At 39.7% G+C, this 24,448-nt stretch overlaps 2 protein-coding genes across 3 annotated transcripts in view; both read right to left on the bottom strand.

Annotated features, from left to right (window-relative positions):
• Window positions 1-24,448, bottom strand: part of LOC114641663 (gastrula zinc finger protein XlCGF57.1-like) — a 308,826-nt gene that overhangs the window by 246,418 nt on the left and 37,960 nt on the right. The gene's annotated exons all lie outside the window — the stretch shown is intronic.
• LOC127527756 (zinc finger protein 501-like) lies at window positions 4,664-5,990 on the bottom strand. Its single transcript, XM_051927579.1, has one exon. It carries the CDS (start codon window positions 5,973-5,975, stop codon window positions 4,743-4,745), a length of 1,233 nt encoding a protein of 410 aa, XP_051783539.1. The 5' UTR covers window positions 5,976-5,990; the 3' UTR covers window positions 4,664-4,742.

The raw sequence follows: 24,448 nt of genomic DNA, 5'->3' as shown, positions 1-24,448 counted from the left end.
AGATAGATAGATAGATAGATAGATACTTTATTAATCCCCAAGGGGAAATTCGCATACTCCAGCAGCAGCATACTGATAAAGAACAATATTAAATTAAAGAGTGATAACAATGCAGGTATACAGACAGACAATAACTTTGTATAACATTAACGTTTACCCCCCCAGGTGGAATTGAAGAGTCCCATAGTATGGGGGAGGAACGATCTCCTCAGTCTGTCAGTGGAGCAGGATGGTGACAGCAGTCTGTCGCTGAAGCTGCTCCTCTGTCTGGAGATGATCCTGTTCAGTGGATGCAGTGGATTCTCCATGATTGACAGGAGTCTGCTCAGCGCCCGTCGCTCTGCCACAGATGTCAAACTGTCCAGCTCTGTGCCTACAATAGAGCCTGCCTTCCTCACCAGTTTGTACAGGTGTGAGGCGTCTTTCCTCTTAATGCTGCCTCCCCAGCACACCACAGCGTAGAAGAGGGCGTTTGCCACAACCGTCTGATAGAACATCTGCAGCATCTTATTGCAGATGTTGAAGGACGCCAGCCTTCTAAAGAAGTATAACCGGCTCTGTCCTCTCTTACACAGAGCATCAGTATTGGCAGTCCAGTCCAATTTATCATCCAGCTGCACTCCCAGGCATTTATAGGTCTGCACCCTCTGCACACAATCACCTCTGATGATCACGGGGTCCATGAAGGGCCTGGGCCTCCTAAAAGCCACCACCAGTCCCTTGCTTTTGCTGGTGTTCAGTTGTAGGTGGTTTGTGTTGCACCATTTAACAAAGTCCTTGATTAGGTTCCTGTACTCCTCCTCCTGCCCATTCCTGATGCAGCCCACGATAGCAGTGTCATCAGCGAACTTTTGCACGTGGCAGTTTTGCTTTTACTATAAGGGCCTAAGAAGACTGACTGTCCGCAGCCTCGATGACAGCAGCAGCAGTTCCTGTGTTTGATTTTAAAGCTGCATCTGCTGAACTCTCCTGATGGTAAGAGATCATTAAATATTTCATAGCGACCCTCTTTAGCTTTACAGGCAAAGGCAACTAAGTGAACACAGCACTTCTCCGACTAAAGATGATAAAAAGGACAACGAGAGCTTTAACAACACTGCGTCAGGTAGAAATAATTAATTACTTTATTAGGTGAAATAATATTTCTATAATTCTGATCATCAGTAGTCGGTAAAGGTGAAGGAAGAAGAGGGGTATCTAAGTAATGTGGTGGGTTTGTAATCATCAGGACTACTCGGAATAATCTCGTCAGGTTATTTGAGGTTAAATGTGTTTAGTCCTTCATGTGCAGTGAAGTAAATAACACACACCCTGTGTTTCCATGGCCACTGTAAGCCCCTGAAGATTTGTGGTGTGAGGGGCTGGCTGCTGCATTACTGATTCGCATTGTTGTAACACGTCTACAACTAATAACCGGATTCAAACTAAACTGACTCCTCGTTTGTGATGAAACACTTCGCAATGCAGTACTTTAAATGTACTTTGCTCCGTTTTTGTTTGCTTGCAGCACCGTCCTTACAATAAAAGAAAAAAAAAATATGTTTGGTAACTTAACGATTTGTTCCTCGGGTGCACAAATGAAGGGGCTGTGGGTTTGTCAGGCTTGGAGTAGACGGGGTGGCACAGGTTTCCATGCAAAGCCTGGTGCCTTCTTTGTACTGGCGGCTCCCCTGATTCTCCTATCTGGGCTACGCACCAGGGGAGTCGTCCTACCTGCAGCTGACCTTCTCGTTCTAGTCGGTGGCCTTGCAGTCCCTGACTTTTAGGACACTTCAAAATATGACTTGGGTTACCCAGCGACCAGGGTGGTCATGCTGGGGCTGCCACCTCCCAAGCCTCCTGACTCCCGCTACCTTCTGGCGAGCCAACCACCTTCCGGTCACTCCTGCTACTCCAAAGTGCTCACCACTTCTAGCACTTCTCTCTCTAGTGAGCCTGCCTTCACCTACTTGCACACACCGGCTTTCAGCTTCCCGATTCCTTTTTCTCCCTTAACCTCCATTCACTTTCCCCTTTCAGTTTCCTTTCCCCCCTCCGCACTTGCGCTCCTACTATATATTACAGGGATGTGGCTCAGGTGTGACGATTAGCAGCTCCCAGCTTCAATTACGGATATAGATGATTCCTCACCTGTGTACTTAAGTGAGGAGATGCCCGCCTCACGTATCGTCCGAGAACTGCTCCGGCCACACTACCACTCCCCCTCTATAGGCCACGAGTGTGACGATTATTGATTTAAAAACTATTTTCTTCTGAGCCCTGGATCCGCTACACCACAAAACCTTTTTACTTGTTACAGCTGTGTCTGCCTCCCATATTGTCCCACTGACTCTCGGTCCTGATACTTCATTTCCCAAAGTTCCTGCAAAAGCCTCTGATAGGGACTCTGGGGTATGACAACGTTTATGTGACTGGACTGCACACAGCACAATGTTTTCTGCTCAGGACTGATGGATTGAGCCCTGCGATGGAGCGCCAGTTTGCTTCTTTCTTCACAACCAATGCTGCTGTGATGATCCCTGGCAGATGCAGAGAAGCTCGTCCATGCCTTTGTCTCTTCCAGGCTGGATTACTGTAATGCACTCCTCATTGGGATTCCTGGCAAGAGTATCCAGAGACTCCAGTATATTCAGAACAGCGCTGCCAGGATCCTGATGAGGGTGCGAAAGTATGATCACATCACCCCAATCCTGAAAACCCTTCACTGGCTCCCTGTTTCATTCAGAATAGAGTACAAGGTCTCCCTTCTTACCCATCAGTGCATTTATGGACATGCCCCTCTTTATCTACAGGAACTCCTTACCCTTACCCCATAACTCCTTACGTTCCCTCCGCTCTGTACTCACTAACACTCTTCAAGTCCCCAGAACTAAGCTCAGCAGCATGGGTGACAGGGCGCTTTCATCGGTGGCGCCGAGGCTGTGGAATGCCCTCCCTGATTACCTGAGAGCCCCACAGTTGACTGAGGCCTTTAAGCGAAACCTAAAAACTCATCTTTTTAGAAAGTCATTTTGTTAAAGTATTTTATAGACTCTTCTGTTCTTTTTTTTATTTTATTATTCTATTTTTACTCTGTAGCACTTTGGGATTGCTAAAATATAAAGTGCAATATAAATAAAATTTATTATTATTATTATTATTATTATGTACCCCTCAGACCACGCAGAAGTGAATGTAAAGTCAGAACTTTTGTTCAGCTTGCTTGACATGACTTAACGCTACATTTAACCTCTTCTTCAGCTGCCATCAGAAGACCTGAGCGCACACCTACATAATGTGACAACGACAGCATCAGGCAACATGGTCTTTGCAATTAAAGGGGAGACTTCTATGAAATAATGCAGAATTTTTATATTTATTTTTTTAAAAGATGGAAATAAGCTTTCATAGTAACACTATCCAAGCCTCCCCAAGTAGAACAATTCATTGAAACAAAAATACCTAATCATTATGTTAGATTACTTGTTATTTTAAAAAGATCTCATTATATAATGCACATTACTTTTATGTTTAATGGGTTAGGCCACCATTACTCATCTAAACTGGAGTAGTTTGGAGAGTTACAATTCTACTTTCCTTCCATTCCTTAATTCTTCATCCTCTTCACGGCTGCTCCAGTGTGAGTGGTAGGTTTGCCATTAAGACTCCTGCTGTGTGGGAAATACTTGACACATTCAGATCAGCTTTGAGGTTTCTTACCTCTGTGAATTCCTTTATGGTTATGCAGTCAACTGCTGTTTGAAAATCGCTTACCAACCTCACGACAACAATAAAAATCCACAAAAGAAATAAGTCTTAAGTGACCATGGAAATTACTTAATAGCGAGAATCCTTTACCACACTTAGAGCAGCAGTAAGGATTTTCTTCAGTGTGAATCTATGAATGATTGTGAAGGCTGCTGTTATGGGACAATCATCTGGCACAATCACAACTGCACCACAGTGTGACTGTGATTTTAAAGACAGTGGTTATGGGAGAATCTTTTGCTAAATTGAGAGCAGCATTATGGCATCCCTCCAGTATGAAGTTGTTTATGCTGCCAAAAGTGGCCACTGTCAGGAAATTGTTTGCCACATTCAGAACAGAAATATGCCATTTCTCCAATGTGGATTCTTGTATGTCGTTTGAGACCAACACTGACAGAAAATCGTTTGCCACAATCAGAGCAGCCATAGGGCTTTTCTCCAGTGGATTCCTTTATGTATTTGGTCAGAACATCATAATCCACAATCAGAACAGCAATATGGATTCTGTGCAAATTCTTTTGTGGCTCTGAAGATGGCAACTCCTTAAAAAAAAATATTTTTTCACATTCAGCACAGCTATATGGCTTCTCTCCAGTATGAATCTGACTGTGCACACCAAGACGGCTACACATGCTAAATATTTTGCCACATTCAGAACAGCAATACAGCTTTCTGTCTTGGGGGATGCATTTCTCAAAAACGGTTTAACCTGCTTACTTTTCAGTACAGGATTGAACCTCACTTGTGAATCCTGAAGCGTGTTTGTTTTTCTGGAGTGATTATTGCACAGCTACTGTTGATATTCTCTTAGGTTTCCTGCCAGGGCTCAGCGTAGTACTTGTATTGTTCCTAATAGGGCACCCTTATGTAATTCAAATGTAGTGATGGTGATTGGTAAGGCACTCAGACTGGCCGAGAAATGTTTTTTTTTTATCATTTTTTTTTTTTTCATAAGGCCTGTTGATCCCAGCACCACTGGCACAATCTCAGTAGTTTTATTCCACATCTCCAGTATGAAATCTTATGTGTGCCTGAAGCTTGCTGTCAAAGAAGTAACTTTTCCCACACTCAACATGTTCAAATGACTTTTCTCTAGTATGGATTCTTTTATGTCTTGAGAGACTGGAACTGTCAGAAAACCTTTTGCCACATTCAGCACAGCCATATGGCCTTTCTCCAGTGTGGATTCTCTTATGGGTTGACAGACTGGAACTGTCAGAAAATCGTTTTCCACATTCAGAACAGCAATATGACTTTTCTCCTGTGTGGATTCTGTTGTGTTTCTGGAGATTGGACTTGACAGAAAATCGTTTGCCACATTCTAAGCAAGAATATGACTTCTCCCCAGTATGAATCCTTGTGTGACTCTGAAGATCGCTACTCCGGATAAATCCTTTACCACATTCAGAACAGCAATATGGCCGTTCTCCAGTATGAATTCTTGTGTGACGCTGAAGACTGCTAATCTGGCTGAACCTTTTGCCACATTCAGAACAGCAGTATGGCTTTTCCCCAGTATGATTTCTTGTGTGACTCTGAAGATTGCTACTTTTACTAAATCTTTTGCCACATTCAGAACAGCAATATGGCTTTTCTCCGGTATGAATTCTTGTGTGACTCTGAAGATCACCACTCTGGCTAAATCTTTTACCACATTCAGAACAGCAATATGGCTTCTCTCCAGTGTGAATTCTTGTGTGACGCTGAAGACTGCTAATCTGGCTAAATCTTTTCCCACATTCAGAACAATAATATCTCTTTTCTCCGGTATGATTTCTTGTGTGACTCTTCAGATTGCTACTCTTGGTAAATCTTTTGCCACATTCAGAACAGCAATACGGCTTTTCTCCAGTATGAATTCTTATGTGTGCCTGAAGCTTGCTGTTATGGAGGAAACTTTTACCACATTCAGAACAGCAATATGTCTTTGGTACTGAATGAACTGACTTGTTATCTTTACAGTCAGACTTGTTTTTAAAAGTTTCTCCACATTCTTGGTCAGTTTTGACAGCTTCTCTCACAGAAAGAGAATTATACTGGAAAGAGGATGTTGTCAAATTTTCTGATCCTCTTGTTGATTTCTTCATCTTCTCTTTGTCATGTTTATGTTCCAGTTTGCACTCAAGAAAGGGCTGAGCAGTTGAAGATGGAGAGAAGTGGATATTCACACATAAATCTGCAATGAAACAAAGAATTGAAATATTTTTAAATAAATAAAACTTTAACATGAGGTAGGTAGCATAATGGTTGGCGTCTCTGCCTCAGCCATCAGTTCCATTCCTAGGGTAGTCCGAGTGCTTATGAAAGTGAGACTTGGCTGATGAAGTCTTACTTGAATAAGCCTTGTTTTTAAATCGAAGGCCCAATTTCACAAATGCAAAGTCTTTACCTTCACCTCAAAATGGACCGAGGCAATCCATTAATTTTGTGCACAGTTGTAAAATGTAAGCCGCCCGGACATCAGATCACTGTGAGGGCTGAAAGATACATGGAGGAGAGTGCAGTATCTGTAGGCCGAGTATCTGTGACTTGAAGTTTGAATCTGATGGGATGAATGGTGTGTCATGGGACAAAAGAACATGCAACAGGGACAGTGAATGTCTTTTCAGCAACTGAACAAGAAATATCACTTGATCTGTAATAACAGAAAGAAAACGTGTCTGCTATTAAGAAAAGTGAAAGTGTCTATGAGACAATGTATAGGAGACCAATGACCAAGTACATTACTGTTCTGAGTTTCTACATTGCACAATTAAATATCAATATTCAAATATAAAAGGTTCTCTTTGACTTGCCAAGCTTGGTTGTAAATGTACTAGTTTATAATGGCAGATTGTCAGCTCTCAAACACTTCAAACAATGCTGTATTCAGTGACAATGTGACAAGTGAAAACTGCATCTAAGAACATACTTCAGAATTACCAGACTATCTGTTTCTATACAGACATATATCATGCATTTAGCAATCTGTTATGATGCCAACAAGGTGTAGAATTGAGATGTGCTTAACCTGGAAATTCAAAAAGAAGCACAGGAAACCTTCAATGACTGGCAGGAAAACCAACAGCAAACAAAACCCAAAGGAAGAGACAAAATCATAAAGAGGAAAAGAAGCAAGGATCAAAAATGAAGAATCACATAATAGATTTCTTTAATGGTGTCCACAAAGTTGGACAGAGAGTTATTTATGATTAAAGTAAATTATGTATTTTATACAGTTATGGTGATGACAACAGCCGGGGCCATGCTACTAGAAACCTTCTGTTGCAGTTAGCAATGAAGCCACGGAATGGCGGCACTGTTAGCAAAATGTAAGTAGTATTGTGATAAAATAGAAATAATCACATTATTTACTTTTAATTAATTGTTATCCGTATTCAAGATACAGCCAAAAAAAGAAGCTGCAACTTCTGCCCCAGGTGTGGTGACCCAATGTCACTCCTCCTGATTAGTTTGCCCTCCTCACAATGCTGACTGGCCACACACATGAATGCTGTTTATAAGGACTGCCCTGGGCTCTGATGTGATGAGGAGTGATTGGTGTTTTACACAGATGGTCTTAGAGAAAATGGGATTCTTAAAATGGGTCACATCTCTCTGTACAACTAACACTCTGGAAAAGATAAGTTAGAAGATAGATTAATTTGTTACTCAGAAGATATCAACAAAAGAGTGCAACAACACAGGCAGTTAGGGGTAAAAGAAATCAACGTTGTTAAACATTGATAAATTAGAATATTTTCTTAGTTTAAAATACTGTGATGTTTAACTGACAAATGAGCAGAACCCACGATTCTCAGTATGCAATGGTGTGATGCATCGACTGCCCTGGATGCATTTTAAATACAAATAGATTTTCAATTATAAGGTATCTGATGCAATGTCATATATTGATTTCTTTATCCGTCCACTCCTTGTTCATAAATAATTCGCAAACATTAAATGTGAAATAGAACAGAATGTTGACATTTGAATGACTACATAACTGATGGAAGGTTTCGTTTTATTTCCTATAATTTGAAGTTCTAATGAAACATTCTGGACACTTTGTTAAATTCTAAAGCCACAGGCAGAAATGCTTGTGCTGATTTAATTAGTCAAATATTAGCTTAAAGAAACATAACTGGTATATGTAGAAAGCTTTTGGATAACAAGATATGTTAGTATGTACATTTCAAGAGAATTCCTGCTGATAAAAGTAACATTTGAAATAAGTTTAGGAACTTTATGTGGGAAATGATAAAATATATTTTATATTAATTACCCCGCTAGCCTTAGAGAAAGTGAAATATGAATTTCTTTTGTAAATGAGTTAAAATCAGAGACTGCACATATTTGAAGAATATTATGAAATTAGGAAAAGGGAATGTGAAGCCTCTCTGCTTTAGTTCAGTTTTGTTCTCCTCTCTAATTCAATTAGGAATTCACCAGTCCCGAGTGAGGAATTCTTCCTTGACTTCTGCTTGCTGTGCTGACTGAGTGAACACTGGCGCTGCATTGCCATCCATTAATGGGTACAGTGAACAGAGAGACAAAGTAATTTATAATATTCTTAATTTCTAATGGAGCCTTCATAGAACGTGGCTCTTTACCTAATAAACTTCACACCACTCCGCCTTCTCTCTTTTCTTGTTTTTGTGGTTTCCCATTCCTGGACGCATTTGTGTTTTCAGTAAGAGACTTACAGTATGACATTCGGCTCTTAATCAAGTTGTTATATTTACATGATTGGTTTTTAGGGTTCTTACTGCCTGATACCAACTTGCTCCATATTTCCTCTAAAAATAAAATAGTAATAGAAAAACTAACATAAGAGTCAATGGGGGGGATTTTAGGATGGGCTACAGTAAATTAATTTTAATTTTAGTTTTTGAGGCTAAGCAGCAAAGATTATGTACTGAAGGTCCTGTGTCTCTTCGGAGAATCCTTGGGTACTGCCGGTTTGACTTTGTGTTGAATGAGCATTTGCTCATGGAGTCCTGAATGAGACACATGACCTGCACTGCGAGGGAGCGTCAGTTACAATAGTACAGACATGTGGGGCGATTCCTCAAAGTTGATCCTCATTGTTGAGGATCCAAGCAGCGGGACCAGGCCAAGGGGACATCCACGTAACACCTGGCTGTGGCAGATAGAGGGTCACTTCCAGGATGGTGAGCCTGGACCACGTGTCTGACTGTGGGTTAACTAACAAGAATCCCGAGTTATTTCGTTGTGTGGTGGGTGCGGCAACACGCTGTACCAGTGCATACACCCCAACCTGACCTGACCGCTTATGTGCCAAAAATTTGAATATTGTGAAACCAATTGAATGCTTTTCCCTTGGTATATGTTAAGATTTACTTTATTTTTGTGATGATTTGCCTGATACAATGGATATGATTTTAATTGAGTGGACTTTGCAACAACAGCCAAATTGTATATAACGGAATTGATCTTCATTTAAGAATTTATTTTGAGTATAACAGACAAATTGAAATGAGAGTTGAAGATTGCACTTACCACCATTTCAGAATTCATAGTTGAATGTTAAAAAAGAAATTTCCCAAAAGACAAGCAGAGACTAAATAAAATGACCATTTGTTTTATTGCCAGCATTACTGTTAATAAGAGGTGCCCCTAACGAAACAGGCCTAACACCTCATGAGACATTATTTTTGTTATCCATAAGTAACAAAGTATTGCAATACTGACTGATATTGAGCTAAACCTTTGTACCTGCAGGTAAAAACTGCGTTTCCTAGCACATCAGAGATAATAGCACTTGAATTTGAACCTGGAGATTGGGCTGCAGACAAATAAATCATCCGACTCCAAGGGGAAACCAGACTTGTTAGATAGATAGATAGATAGATAGATAGATAGATAGATAGATAGATAGATAGATAGATAGATAGATAGATAGATAGATAGATAGATAGATAGATAGATAGATAGATAGATAGATAGATAGATAGATAGATAGATAGATAGATAGATAGATAGATAGATAGATAGATAGATAGATAGATAGATAGATAGATAGATAGATAGATAGATAGATAGATAGATAGATAGATAGATAGATAGATAGATAGATAGATAGATAGATAGATAGATAGATAGATAGATAGATAGATAGATAGATAGATAGATAGATAGATAGATAGATAGATAGATAGATAGATAGATAGATAGATAGATAGATAGATAGATAGATAGATAGATAGATAGATAGATAGATAGATAGATAGATAGATAGATAGATAGATAGATAGATAGATAGATAGATAGATAGATAGATAGATAGATAGATAGATAGATAGATAGATAGATAGATAGATACTTTATTAATCCCAATGGGAAATTCACACCAATTAGGCTGGGTCCAAACCACAGATCAGGCCATTTACCAGTTGACTACTGGACTTCCGTTATTACAACGTACTTAAGTTCCAGTCCAAGGGATCACAATGGGTCTGTGCCGCTAACAAGTCAACTGTGCTGGTGACCGTGTATGCCAAAAGTTAATTGTGGGTCCTGAATTGTAGATGGCACATCGGATCAAGAGTTTTAGATATTAACATCCTTTGCTTTGGGGTTGTGGACCCCAAGACCTGATTTTCATATTAAACCTCCATTATAGAAGAAATTTTTGTCACATTCTAATATCTGCTTTTCTACTGCAACATCTTTCAAAAAGGATTTGAACCGTGGCATGATCACTGATACAGGAAGAAAGGTTAATTATCTGTAGGTACAAATAAGCAACATGTATTTATTAAATATTTGTAACTATTGTTTTATTAATGGAAATACTGTAGAATTATTATGAATTTAAATTGTTTTGGGTTTAACCTGTGCAACAATTGGGATCGTATAGCTTAGAAAATGTGACTACTAAAACATGGTGAGCACTTACAGATAGATGTTTTAATGGGCCGAAAAGACAAGTTACCTTTAAGGATTGATGTTTGTTTATTACACTAGAGACTATCATCACATTGGCACTTAAACATTAGCAATTATCAGTTATTGACTTTAAAACTTAACATTAAGGGAGGTTTATTAATTGAGAAGAAGGATACTAAACTTATGGGATGGTATACAACAAGTGTTTTGGGAATAGGGGCACTCAGGTCAAAATTTCTAAATCTATTAGTATAGATAGAGATATAGTTTAAACTAGCAGCTGCTGGTGGAAATATATGACAAATAATGAATACTGTGGCTTTTTGGGCATAAGTAACTTAGAAGAGAGCCAACAAAGTACTAATTGGACACGACAGAGATGGAATAACCTATCCAAAGAGTGGGTGCGTGTGCAGTTTGTGAATTGGACAGCCCAGATACAAGACAAGGATCCCAGCTGGTGGCAGAAGATGTTTAACATCAATAAGAAGCTTGGGTATAACCCTTACAATTTAAGTGTGACCTTGGAAAACAGCCAGTGACTTGCGTTAATGGGAGTAGTGCTAATGTCTAATGAAGGGAGGGCTGACACCTACTTTCAGCAAGATAACTATTCGCTTTATTTGTCAGCACGATAACTGCAAAGGTGGTAACCTAGTCTAAGAGCACAGCTAGATTTCAATTAGGGCAACTTTGTGGATGACAGCATGAGGATGTGAGCATGCTTGTTGCTATAAGGACTCTATTTCTGGTCATTGTTGTACACATCATTGGAAACATAAACTAGTAAGTTTGGAAGTTCTTAAATGAAGTAAATGCTTGTGCTGTCTGTGTTCGCTATCAATGATAACATTAAATGCTCTGATCATAAATGAAATTTAGTGCTAGGTACATTTTTGTGAGTTTAACATAGCTAATGTTTATTGGATAAGAAAGAAATCAAATACTTATTTTTAGAAAAAGGAAAACTATGACATTGATTAAGTGGTTATTTACAATGTATTTGGTTCTGTTACAGTGCTTTGATGTAATCAGTGTAGTAAATTATTTAAATTCATTGGTTGGTACAGCATACGTCAACACATCCCATTTTTAACCATCTTTCAACAGGTGAACATGGCAGCGCCTAGTTTACCTTGAAGGTCTTTCACATAAAAGACTGCAGATTTCTAAAGTTTGGGAGTACTTTAAACTAAAGCCAAATGACACTGTGTTCTGTACACTCTGTAAATGTGAAATGGCGTATCATAACAGCTATACAGGAGTGCCTAAGACAGAAGCATTCCAGAGTTTTCTGTAAAGACAGCGCCCAGACAGCGGTGAAAGTTCTAATTACTTTTGTTCGTTCTGTTTGGTAAATCACTGCATTCTACAAATCATTTAACTTTCTGAGCGCTGAACTTCATAAAGGACCCGTCACCCCGACAATAATGCAGTAGAAGGCAAGTGCTGAATAACAAGACTTTTAAATTTTTCTCAGAGGAAGCTTATAATTAGTAAAAAAGATATGATCTAAAAGTAAAATACGTTGTGACAGGAACAGTGCAGAGTAAGCAGGACAACATTGTTTGCTTGTGATTATAGTGAGGTTTACAATACGTTACTTTACTCCCACTTTATTTTAGTTTGTTTTTTTGCCTAAGTTTTTGTTATATAATCTGAATTGTTAGTTGAATTGATAAGTTGTGTTCAAGTGTTACTGAAACTGATCTTCACACCAATGTTGGACTGATAAACAGACTGTTCGTGTGTTATTGAAATCTGATTCAAACAAACTCCACTGATACTTGATCTTACGTATTTGCAATTATGTTGTATTGCTAAGCAGATCAGATCTGTAATATCAGATTCAAATTGCACTACTTTTATAATCAAATGTTTATTCATGAACTGACACTGCTCAACAAAGTTTTTGCTTCTTGAACACTGTTGGGTGTTTCTTATAGATTTTTGGGTGCTGATCATGAATATCACATCACAATTTACCCAGCACATACCATTTCAGTTTTGTCATGATTTGTTCTTCTATTTGTATCCAAACATTTTTGCTCCTGTAAGTGACTTATCAACAATGGTTTGTGCAGCCTGGGCATGTCCAGGTATGGGATCAGGTGAGGTTGGAAGCTGTTCTGTGGAAGTTGACATCCTGGGCAGGTGTGAACGAGCTTGACGCTGTCTCAGCGTTATATAAAGGTGGCTTGCATACACTGATCCTGCTCATTTGGTTCATATAGATACTCTGTGTGTATGTAGAGTATCAGTATAATATCTGTAGCAATATAACAGTACGTAAGCTTGAGGCTATAGATGTTTTGGTGTCAGCCGATATGTCTCGTCAATGTCGTAACAGCCGCGATACATTCTGCTATATCTGTGGTGAATATACACTTGCTCCTTGGGGACGTTGGATGACTGCTCTTGTGAAGAAAGCTTATCATCTGTATTTCGGCTGGTGATCAAGACAAGGAATGGGCGCCTCACATTAGCTGTGCAACATGTGCTGTCAGTCTGAGAGCCTGGCTCAGAGGCACTCGAAAGACGATGTCGTTTTCTGTTCCGATGATATGGCGAGAACAGAAAGACCATGTGACGGACTGTTACTTCTGTTTGACTAATGTGTCTGGTTTCAGTAACAAGAAGTCAATTGAAAGTCCTAATCTGCCTTCAGCAATGAGACCCGTGCCACATGATGACAGTCTTCCAATTCCGAAACCACCAGAGGATTGGACCTTAGACAAACCAGATGAAGAAATTGCAGTGCAGGGTACTGACAGTGACATTGACCCGGATTTTGAACCGTGCTCATCAGGCGATCTACATCTGGTAACACAGTCCGAACTGAATGATTTGGTCAGAGATTTGGGTCTGTCAAAAGCAAAAGCCGAGCTGCTGGGTTCGAGATTGCAGGAATGGTGTTTGCTGTCACCAGGTATGAAAATGTCTGTGTTTCGAGGCCGACATCATGATATAACCACATTTTTTGCACCAAGCCGTGCACAAGTCGACAGTCTCTGTTTCTGTTGTGACATTGAAGGATTGTTCTCGGCCTTGGGTTGTGATCACAACCCGGAAGAGTGGCGTCTCCTCATTGATTCGTCAATGTTAAACTTGAAAGCTGTTCTGCTACACAATGGCAACGTTTATCCTTCAGTACCTGTTGGCTATGCAGCACGCATGAAAGAAACATATGAGAATATGGAACTGTCGCTTAAGCACGTCCAGTATAGCAGGTACAACTGGAATATCTGTGGAGATCTCAAAGTCGTTGCTCTGTTACTAGGACTGCAGCCCGGAGATACAAAGTACTGTTGTTTCATCTGTGAATGGGACAGCCGTGCCAAAGAGTCGCACTATTCTCGACAGAACTGGCCACTCCGTGAAAAGTTAGTTCCAGGACAGAAAAATGTGGCACATGAATCGCTTGTCGACCTGGCAAAGATATTTTTGCCTCCTCTTCACATAAAACTGGGACTCATGAAGAATTTCATGAAAGCACCGAACAAGAAAGGCGAAGGTTTTCGTTATTTAAGACAGATGTTCCCAAGAATAACTGACGCCAAGATCAGAGGGCATTTTTGTTGGCCCCCAAATCAGACATGTTATGAGTGACAAGTGGTTTAAAGATCTCTTAGTTGGGCCGGAAAAAATTGCCTGGAAAGCCTTCAAAGACATTGTTGACAATTTTCTGGGCGATTACAGAGCCCCAAACTCCATTCAGCTGGTAGACAAACTTCTCAAAGCATACAAGACAATGAAGTGCAACATGTCACTCAAGAGTTCCTACGTGATGTAGTAAAACCAAAACTATATTTGTGCATACCCAGTAGGTACCTGTCACAATCAGCAAAACTTTTTAGGAAGCAAGACTTTTCAAAAAATTGTTGTGCAGTGAAATTTTGATTTGAAAAGATTTTGAGTTTGCATCCCTTTTTTCAATTTGAAACACAATACAGTGTTGATATTCTAACGATAAATGTTTGTCAGGTTTGCATTTTGGTACTTGTTAGATTTTCAACTGAGTAATACAAATTATTATTGTGGACCAACAAGTTTGTTACGTGTTCTGCTGCTTTATTCTATTAAAAGAACTCAGAACCACAGATGGCTTATTACATGTGGTGTTTACTTCCTCCATCGATATTCCATAACTAGCCGTGCCCCGTGGCCCCACCACGTATAGTGAAACAGGACAGTGAGGAGGTCTCAGCCCGACTCCCCACTCCTGACGTCACTCTTCCTCCTTCCCTCGGCCTGCAGGCTCTGTCTCGGATTAGCACGAATATATCGTTCCTGCAAGCGAACTACAATTCTTAGCGCGATGAGAGAAGTCACAGAATCAAACGGAATGTTCAAGGAAATGATAGAAAAAAACCCTTAAGTAGTTCTCTCGTTCGCTAGCTAAGCAGAGGTAAGGTGCATGCCCCATGGCTGGAGCATGAGTGAGGAGGGCCGCGCCCCCCCTTCCCTCAGCCTGCTCCGTGTCTCTCAGATTTGCGCAAATAAATCGGTACCACAAGAGAACTACGATACTTAATGCAATGAGAGAAGTCGCAAAATCAACGGAATGTTCAAGCGAGATATAGAAAAAAAGCCGATCTAAATCTGTTAAGTAGGTCTCTTGTGAAAAGAGACAGACAGACAGACGGATGTTGGGTTTTTTATATATATATATATATATATATATATATATATATATATATATATATACACAGTGGTGTGAAAAACTATTTGCCCCCTTCCTGATTTCTTATTCTTTTGCATGTTTGTCACACAAAATGTTTCTGATCATCAAACATATTTAACCATTAGTCAAATATAACACAAGTAAACACAAAATGCAGTTTGTAAATGGTGGTTTTTATTATTTAGGGAGAAAAAAAAATCCAAACCTACATGGCCCTGTGTGAAAAAGTAATTGCCCCCTGAACCTAATCACTGGTTGGGCCACCCTTAGCAGCAATAACTGCAATCAAGCGTTTGCGATAACTTGCAATGAGTCTTTTACAGTGCTCTGGAGGAATTTTGGCCCACTCATTTTTGCAAAATTGTTGTAATTCAGCTTTATTTGAGGGTTTTCTAGCATGAACCGCCTTTTTAAGGTCATGCCATAGCATCTCAATTGGATTCAGGTCAGGACTTTGACTAGGCCACTCCAAAGTCTTCATTTTGTTTTTCTTCAGCCATTCAGAGGTGGATTTGCTGGTGTGTTTTGGGTCATTGTCCTGTTGCAGCACCCAAGATCGCTTCAGCTTGAGTTGACGAACAGATGGCCGGACATTCTCCTTCAGGATTTTTTGGTAGACAGTAGAATTCATGGTTCCATCTATCACAGCAAGCCTTCCAGGTCCTGAAGCAGCAAAACAACCCCAGACCATCACACTACCACCACCATATTTTACTGTTGGTATGATGTTCTTTTTCTGAAATGCTGTGTTCCTTTTACGCCAGATGTAACAGGACATTTGCCTTCCAATAAGTTCAACTTTTGTCTCATCAGTCCACAAGGTATTTTCCCAAAAGTCTTGGCAATGATTGAGATGTTTCTTAGCAAAATTGAGACAAGCCCTAATGTTCTTTTTGCTTAACAGTGGTTTGCGTCTTGGAAATCTGCCATGCAGGCCGTTTTTGCCCAGTCTCTTTCTTATGGTGGAGTCGTGAACACTGACCTTAATTGAGGCAAGTGAGGCCTGCAGTTCTTTAGACGTTGTCCTGGGGTCTTTTGTGACCTCTCGGATGAGTCGTCTCTGCGCTCTTGGGGTAATTTTGGTCGGCCGGCCACTCCTGGGAAGGTTCACCACTGTTCCATGTTTTTTGCCATTTGTGGATAATGGCTCTCACTGTGGTTCGCTGGAGTCCCAAAGCTTTAGAAATGGCTTTATAACCTTTACCAGACTGATAGCTCTCAATTACTTCTGTTCTCATTTGTTCCTGAATTTCTTTGGATCTTGGCACGATGTCTAGCTTTTGAGGTGCTTTTGGTCTACTTCTCTGTGTCAGGCAGCTCCTATTTAAGTGATTTCTTGATTGAAACAGGTATGGCAGTAATCAGGCCTGGGGGTGGCTACGGGAATTGAACTCAGGTGTGATACACCACAGTTAGGTTATTTTTTAAGAAGGGGGGCAATTACTTTTTCACACAGGGACATGTAGGTTTGGATTTTTTTTCTCCCTAAATAATAAACACCATCATTTAAAAACTGCATTTTGTGTTTACTTGTGTTATATTTGACTAATGGTTAAATGTGTTTGATGATCAGAAACATTTTGTGTGACAAACATGCAAAAGAATAAGAAATCAGGAAGGGGGCAAATAGTTTTTCACACCACTGTATGTATATATCTATATATATATATATATATATATATATATATATATATATATATATACACACACACATATATATATATATATACAGTACTGTGCAAAAGTTTTAGGCAGGTGTGAAAAAATGCTGTAAACAAAGAATGCTTTCAGAAATGTAAATAATGATTGTTTATTGTTATCAATTTACAAAATACAAAGTGAGCGAACAAAAGAAAAACCTAAATCAAATCAATATTTGGTGTTCCTACCTTTTGCCTTCAAACCAGCATCAATTCTTATAGGTCCACTTGCACAAAGTCAGGGATTTTGTAAGATTCTAGTCAGGTGTCTGATCAACCAATTCTACCAAACAGGTGCTAATGATCATCAACGTCACACGTAGTTTGAAACACAGTCATTAACAGAAACAGAAACAGCTGTGTAGGAGGCTTAAAACTAGGTGAGGAACAGCCAGACTCTGCTACCAAGGTGAGGTTGTGGAAGACAGTTTCATGTCATAGCAAGACTGAGCACAGCAACAAGACACAAGGTAGTTCTACTGCACCAGCAAGGTCTCTCCCAGACAAAGATTTCAAAGCAGACTGGGGTTTCAAGATGTGCTGTTCAAGCTCTTTTGAAGAAGCACAAAGAAACGGGCAACGTTGAGGATCGTAGACGCAGTGGTCGGCCAAGGAAACTTAGTGCAGCAGATGAAAGACACATCAAGCTTATTACCCTTCGAAATTGGAAGATGTCCAGCAGTGCCATCAGCTCAGAACTGACAGAAACCAGTGGGACCCTGGTACACCCATCTACTGTCCGGAGAAGTCTGGCCAGAAGTGGTCTTCATGGAAGAGTTGCAGCCAAAAAGCCATACCTCCGACGTGGAAACAAGGCCAATGGACTCAAGTATGCACGAAAACATAGGAACTGTGGTGCCGAAAAATGGCAGCAGATGCTCTGGACTGAGGAGTCAAAATTTGAAATATTTGGCTGTAGCAGGAGGCAGTTTGTTCATCGAAGAGCTGGAGAGCGGTACAATAATGAGTGTCTGCAGACAACAGTGAAGCATGGTGGAGGTTCCTTGAATGTTTGGGGCTGCATTTCTGCAAATGGAGTTGGAGATTTGGTCAGGATTAATGGTGTTCTCAATGCTGAGAAATACAGGCAGATACTTATCCATCATACAATACCATCAGGGAGGCGTATGATTGGCCCCAAATTTATTCTGCAGTAGGACAACGACCCTAAACATGCAGCCAAAGTCATTAAGAACTATCTTCAGCGTAAAGAAGAACAAGAAGTCCTGGAAGTGATGGTATGGCCCCCACAGAGCCCTGATCTCAACATCATCAAGTGTGTCTGGGATTACATGAAGAGACAGAAGGATGTGAGGAAGCCTACATCCACAGAAGATCTCTGGTTAGTTCTCCAAGATGTTTGGAACAACCTACCAGCCGAGTTCTTTCAAAAACTGTGTGCAAGTGTACCTAGAAGAATTGATGCTGTTTTGAAGGCAAAGGGTGGTCACACCAAATATTGATTTGATTTAGATTTCTCTTTTGTTCATTCACTGCATTTTGTTGATTAATGAAAATAAATGATTAACACTTCCATTTTTGAAAGCATTTCTTCACACCTGCCTAAAACTTTTGCACAGTACTGTATATATATACTGGTTGAAATACCCAGCATTGTATTTTTTTTAATTGTTTGAGAAAAATATAATTAAAAAAAAAACACAACTTTAAAAATAAATTAACAAACAATGAAGAGTCATTAATGTGCTTGTCTTGTATATATGTTATCATCCAGTTGACGCTCGGAACCGGCCAACTCTATTTAATTTGAAAAGCAAACAGGGGTGTGGTGGTGCTCAAACATAAAGAATGCTGGTAGTCACCTCCAGTTTGCCCTCTGGTGGTTGTTCCGAATGTCAACTGGATGATAACGTGCATACAAGAACACAAGATCACCCCCCACCTCCACCCAGAAGGGCGTGGGTTAGGGTTGATTTCACCCTACAGTATTTTTTGTCGACCAATGAGAAACATGTGTACCAAGTTCCATGAAAATCGCTTCAGCTGTTCAGAAGTGATGCTGGAACATACATACATACACACTCATACATTGACTTTTATATACTGTAAATATATATAGCTGAAATATCCGGCGTTGCCCGGGAGGAAAATAAAGCATTTTTTTTATTGTTTTTAATTGTTTGAAGAGTATATAATTAAAAAAAAAAACACAACTTTAAAAATAAAATTAAATTAAGAAACATTGCAGACTCACTAATGTACTTGTCTTGCGGACTTGTACGTATTTTATCATCCAGTTGACGCTCGGAACTGGCCAACTCGATTTAATTTCAAAAGCAACAGGAGCCCGTGGTGGTGCTCAAACATAAAGAATGCTGGCAGTCACCTCCATTTGCCCTCTGGTGGGCGTTCCGAGTGTCTACTTGATGATAACGTGCATACAAGACCGTAACGTTACCCCCCACCCTACCCAGAAGGGGGTGGATTAGGGCTGATTTCACTCTAACAGTATTTTTAGTCGACTAATGAGAAACATGTGTACCAAGATTCATGAAAATCGCTGCAGCTGTTCAGATGTGATGCTGGAATTATATTTTATCTACACTAATAAAAGGCAAAGCCCTCACTCACTCACTCACTCATCACTAATTCTCCAACTTCCCGTGTAAGTGGAAGGCTGAAATTTGGCAGGCTCATTCCTTATAGCTTACTTACAAAAGTTAGGCAGGTTTCATTTCGAAATTCTACGCGTAATGGTCATAACTGGAACCTCTTTTTTGTTCATCTATACTGTAATGGAGGAGGCGGAGTCGCGTATCGCATCATCACGCCTCCTACGTAATCACGTGAACTGAAAACAATGAAGAGATTTACAGCACGAGTCAAACACGGGAACGAAGGTAAATGACGTTAATTGTTGAGTGTCTTTTAATACTGTGTAAGCATACATATTAACACATGTGCAATTAAATGTGTGCATTTACGGGGTGATTTCTCAGGCTTAAAAGCTCGCCTTTTATTAAAAGGGTAAATGCTAACTGTTTTCATTCTGAAGGGCACAAACCACGTTGGATTTCAGCCGTTAAACGCGCAAAAATGTTGGTACACCAGATAAATAAGCGCAACATATTATCAGTTGTATTGTATGCTTACAATACATATAGAAATGTGTTAATCATTAACTAATAGTATGGGATGGTGTTTTTCGACTCGCACCTTGATTTAAACGATTCCATGTCTTGGTGGGTTTGCGTAGCTTATTGTCAATATCTTTACACCTCTTTTTAAGACTTATTGACTGAAACGGGCTTTCACGAAAAAAGTTAGGGCTTTGCTACAGGATACACCCTCCACAAGTTAAGGAAGTAAAAATAAAGGTATATATTTCTGTTTTATTTAAACCTTTTAAGTTCGTATGCATAGCCCCATTTGGATGTTTTAGTTTTTTTTTTTTTCTTTCTTCAGTAATATTTAATCTCCTTAAAGAAAAACAACATATGCATTTTACTTTTTTTGTATCTCTTTAGTAATATTTTAGTGTAAAAGGATAACCAGTATTTAAACCTTTTATGTTACTTTATAAGGTTATTTTACACAATGTTGAAAAATTAATAAGAAAGCTACATATTTTGGCAGCTGCTGCTTTAATTTTCAATGAAATGGAAAAAGCTCTCCAAGACAAAACCTCAATGAAGAAGAAACAGTTTGCACTATCTAAAAAGGAGAAACCCTCATTTATAAAGGTTTGCTGCAGATGACTTAACTGAAAATAAATGAATAGTTCCTATGTGTATAATACATATTTATCTATTTGACTTATGCCTTTATTCCAGCAACTTGCAACATCTGAGGTACAATTTGTTACATTACTTTTGTTTTTTTGCAGCACAGGCAGGTGAAGTGACTTCCTCAGGGTCACACAGTGGTGTCAGTACCAGGATTTGAACTGACAAGCTCCGGGTTTGCTGAAATATTACTGAAGAAAGAAAAAAAACGAAAACGGGCAAATGGGGCTATGCATACAAATGTCCATCCATCCATTATCCAACCCGCTATATCCTAAATACAGGAGCCAATCCCTGCCAACACAGGGCACAAGGCAGGAAACAAACCCCGGGCAAGGTGCCAGCCCACCGCAGGGCGCACACACCCACACACACCCACACAATTTAGAATCGCCAATGCATCTAACCTGCATGTCTTTGGACTGTGGGAGGAAACCAGAGTACCCAGAGGAAACCCAGACAGACACGGGGAGAACATTCAAACTCCACGTAGGGAAGCGAACCCAGGTCTCCTAACTGGCACCTTTCACTGCGCCACCATACCACCGGCATACAAACTTAAAAGGTTTAAATAAAACAGAAATATATACCTTTATTTTTACTTCCTTAACTTGTGGAGGGTGTATCCTGTAGCAAAACCCTAACTTTTTTCATGAAAGCCCCTTTCAGTCAATAAGGCTTAAAAACAGGTGTAAAGCTAAACTTGCAGCACTGCTATTCAATTACACTTGCCTAACGCCTCTCCTATGGGGAGATACTGTGGGATCTGGGCATCCGTCAAAGCACCAATCACAGGCCCGATAAGAAAGCGGGAAGCTGTGATTTGTCGTCTCCCTCCCATGTAACAATCACAGCCCGTGTTACAACGCACTATGTATGTATGTGTATATGTATATATGTATATGTGTGTGTGTATGTATGTGTGTATATGTATATATATATGTATATGTAGATATGTGTATATATATATGTATATATATATGTTTACATAACCACTTTAACACACTACTTCTCCGCTGCAAAGCGGGGGTATTTTGCTAGTAATATATAAAAGAGAGAGAGATCCCATAATATGCTGTTAATCCCATCAGCCTTAAATTTAAAGTAACAGATGCCTTAAGTTATTTCAATATGATGGTGATGCGAAAAACAATTGTTTTTTTAAGGATTCGATTCATTTTGGTCTGTTCTCCAAAATGATTTGACTTTTTGAATCACCGATTCGTTCACTTCAAAAACAACAACAAGCTATATTCTAGTTTAAAATCTGTAACCAAACAATATAAACAATGTAAAATAAATAATTCACTCATAATAATAATAATCACATAAGTAAATATTGTTACAGCCTAGATGTCGAAAGAAAGACAACATGGGAGTGCTTGTATCTTTTATGACTAAATAAAATTGATTTTAATTTTGGCTTAATTTCCTTCTTTTATACCCCATCCTTTCTGATCCAACCTCCCATACATATATCATCAGTGACCTGAAGTGAGATTCAATGTAGCACAGTTCATGAGTGAACTTGCAATGTTTCTCCAGACCAGTAGGGGCACATTGGTTCATCCTGTCAGTCGGTGTGCTGAGACAGTCACAGTCACTCAGTCTGAGTAAACCGATCAATGGGAGGGGCTTGGTTTCATGTACCAAGTCACTCATTGGCTAGTTGGCGTCATGACTGTTTTGCTAAAACGGTTAACTGATAGGCTCTTTCATGAAGACAGCAGCCATTTAAGTGAAGTTAAGATGATGGCTCCAGACTGTTATGGAATGCAATATCAAACTAACATGCACTGCACATACCTCAGAAAGATTTGTTCTTTAATGTCATTATACCAGAACATTCATTCAGAGACCAAGACAAGAACTAAAGCATTCGTTCACTCATTCATCGCACGTCACTACCATAGACACAGTCTTTTGACTAGCGGCCGTACTTTAGTCAAGAACCCTTCAAATGATTCACTAGGTCCCTAAACCTTTTCATTACATTTGTAGCATGCTGGAATATCGAGTTTGCTTTTGGCTCTACATAAGCCTCAAAATGGTCACAATAGGTTTGTAATTTCTTTGTGTCGTGTGATGTAGATGTCACCAATCCACGGCAGGAAGTAACTACACTTTTCCTTTTTCCCCTTTGTCTTGAAATGGGCCCATGAACATTTGCTCTACTTTCACCAACAAGTCTTACAAATCGACTGAATCCCAGACCATTCACGGTAAAAGAACCCAATGTGTTTGAGATTTACTTACCCAGACTTAACATCTGAATATTATTATTGAACACACCTTTCCAGCCTCTCTTTGCTTTTATTTCTTTATCTTTTCCTTTTGCCTCTTGCTGACCAAAATTCCAAAAGGGACAGATGGTCAAATAATTTAAATCTGATATACACAAATTCTTGTCATTTTCAATAGGAAGTTTAACACTTTAATGTTTTACCATTTTGAAACAAACAAGGCAAAATAATTTCAACTATAGTCAAGCAATATTAGTTATGCTTAAAAAATGGTGGTGATAAACAACCATATTTAAATGTTTATATTAATAATTCTTTTACCCTTTTGTAATTACTACAGAGGATTCATTTAAATTAGAATTCAGTCACATTAGATATGCAAACACAAACTCTTCTGCACCTTTTGTTTCTCATCCGTGGCGACTTTCCTGACCTCTCAATCCACAACACTCCCCTAAGCTTCATCTTCATGGACAGAGCCACCTAACAGGTGACACGTAGTGCCCACGGTCACCAACCGGGACTTGCATGGATCCTCTTTAGCCGGCTTGTCAATTTCAGTGAGTTTTACTCGCCCCCAGTCTGCCCACCTGGTTTTTCAGCAGTTCACTTCGGCTACCTGTTGTCACTTCTCAGGGAGCTGGCCGATATTTCAGCGCTATCTCAGCCAAGCCTCACTCTATCCTTTGACCAATGCAATGGGTGAGGCACTACATCCAGCTTTCGTATGGTGTGGGTGTACATTCATAAAAGGTAACATGTTTATGCCAACATAAAAAAAACAATTTGCATCTGTGTCCACTTTTCCTAAAGTAAATGGAGCAATTTGTTGTTATCAAACTCCAAAAAGGGCGCCAAGCGAGAATGAGATTGCTTTTGTTAGCTGTCAGCAGTTTCATTCTATTAATATACAAGCCATCTGTGATGCCAAGATGAGGGTGAAAACTTGTCAGTCGTAATGCAACATAAAAAGGGCCTCTTCAATTTCAGATGCCTTTCACAGTTCGCAATCAGAGAGCAAACGTGTGCTTTTTATTCTTCCTGTTACACTAACACTTGGCTGCTTTGTCACCACAGATTGGGCCGTCTTTTATTACGATTATTATTATTATTTCAGACATGGTGCGCCTGGAGCTCATGGCATTCACAGTAGCAGTAACATGATGCCATTCAACATTTTTGTGTTTGTTCTTGACACCCAAATAAAGATTTTTTTTGCGTGCCTCTAATTTCCGTTTTGCACTACTAGATGTATCTTGTGGCGATACTACTAGCCAAAGATGGTTTGCGGCATCCTGACTGCATATGTATGAGGTTCATTAGCATACTCCATATACGGCTGCTTCCGGGTGGAACTGGGCGGGGTTTGAGGCGCGCTCACTATTGGAAAGGAAGAAGAGAAAGCGGACCCGCAGTTCGCTGTAGTCGGTGTGTCGG

This window comes from Erpetoichthys calabaricus, chromosome 5 (assembly GCF_900747795.2).
Source record: "Erpetoichthys calabaricus chromosome 5, fErpCal1.3, whole genome shotgun sequence".
Taxonomy (NCBI): domain Eukaryota; kingdom Metazoa; phylum Chordata; class Cladistia; order Polypteriformes; family Polypteridae; genus Erpetoichthys; species Erpetoichthys calabaricus.
Note: the sequence above shows the minus strand (reverse complement) of the source record. Positions and strands in the feature narration are given on the sequence as shown.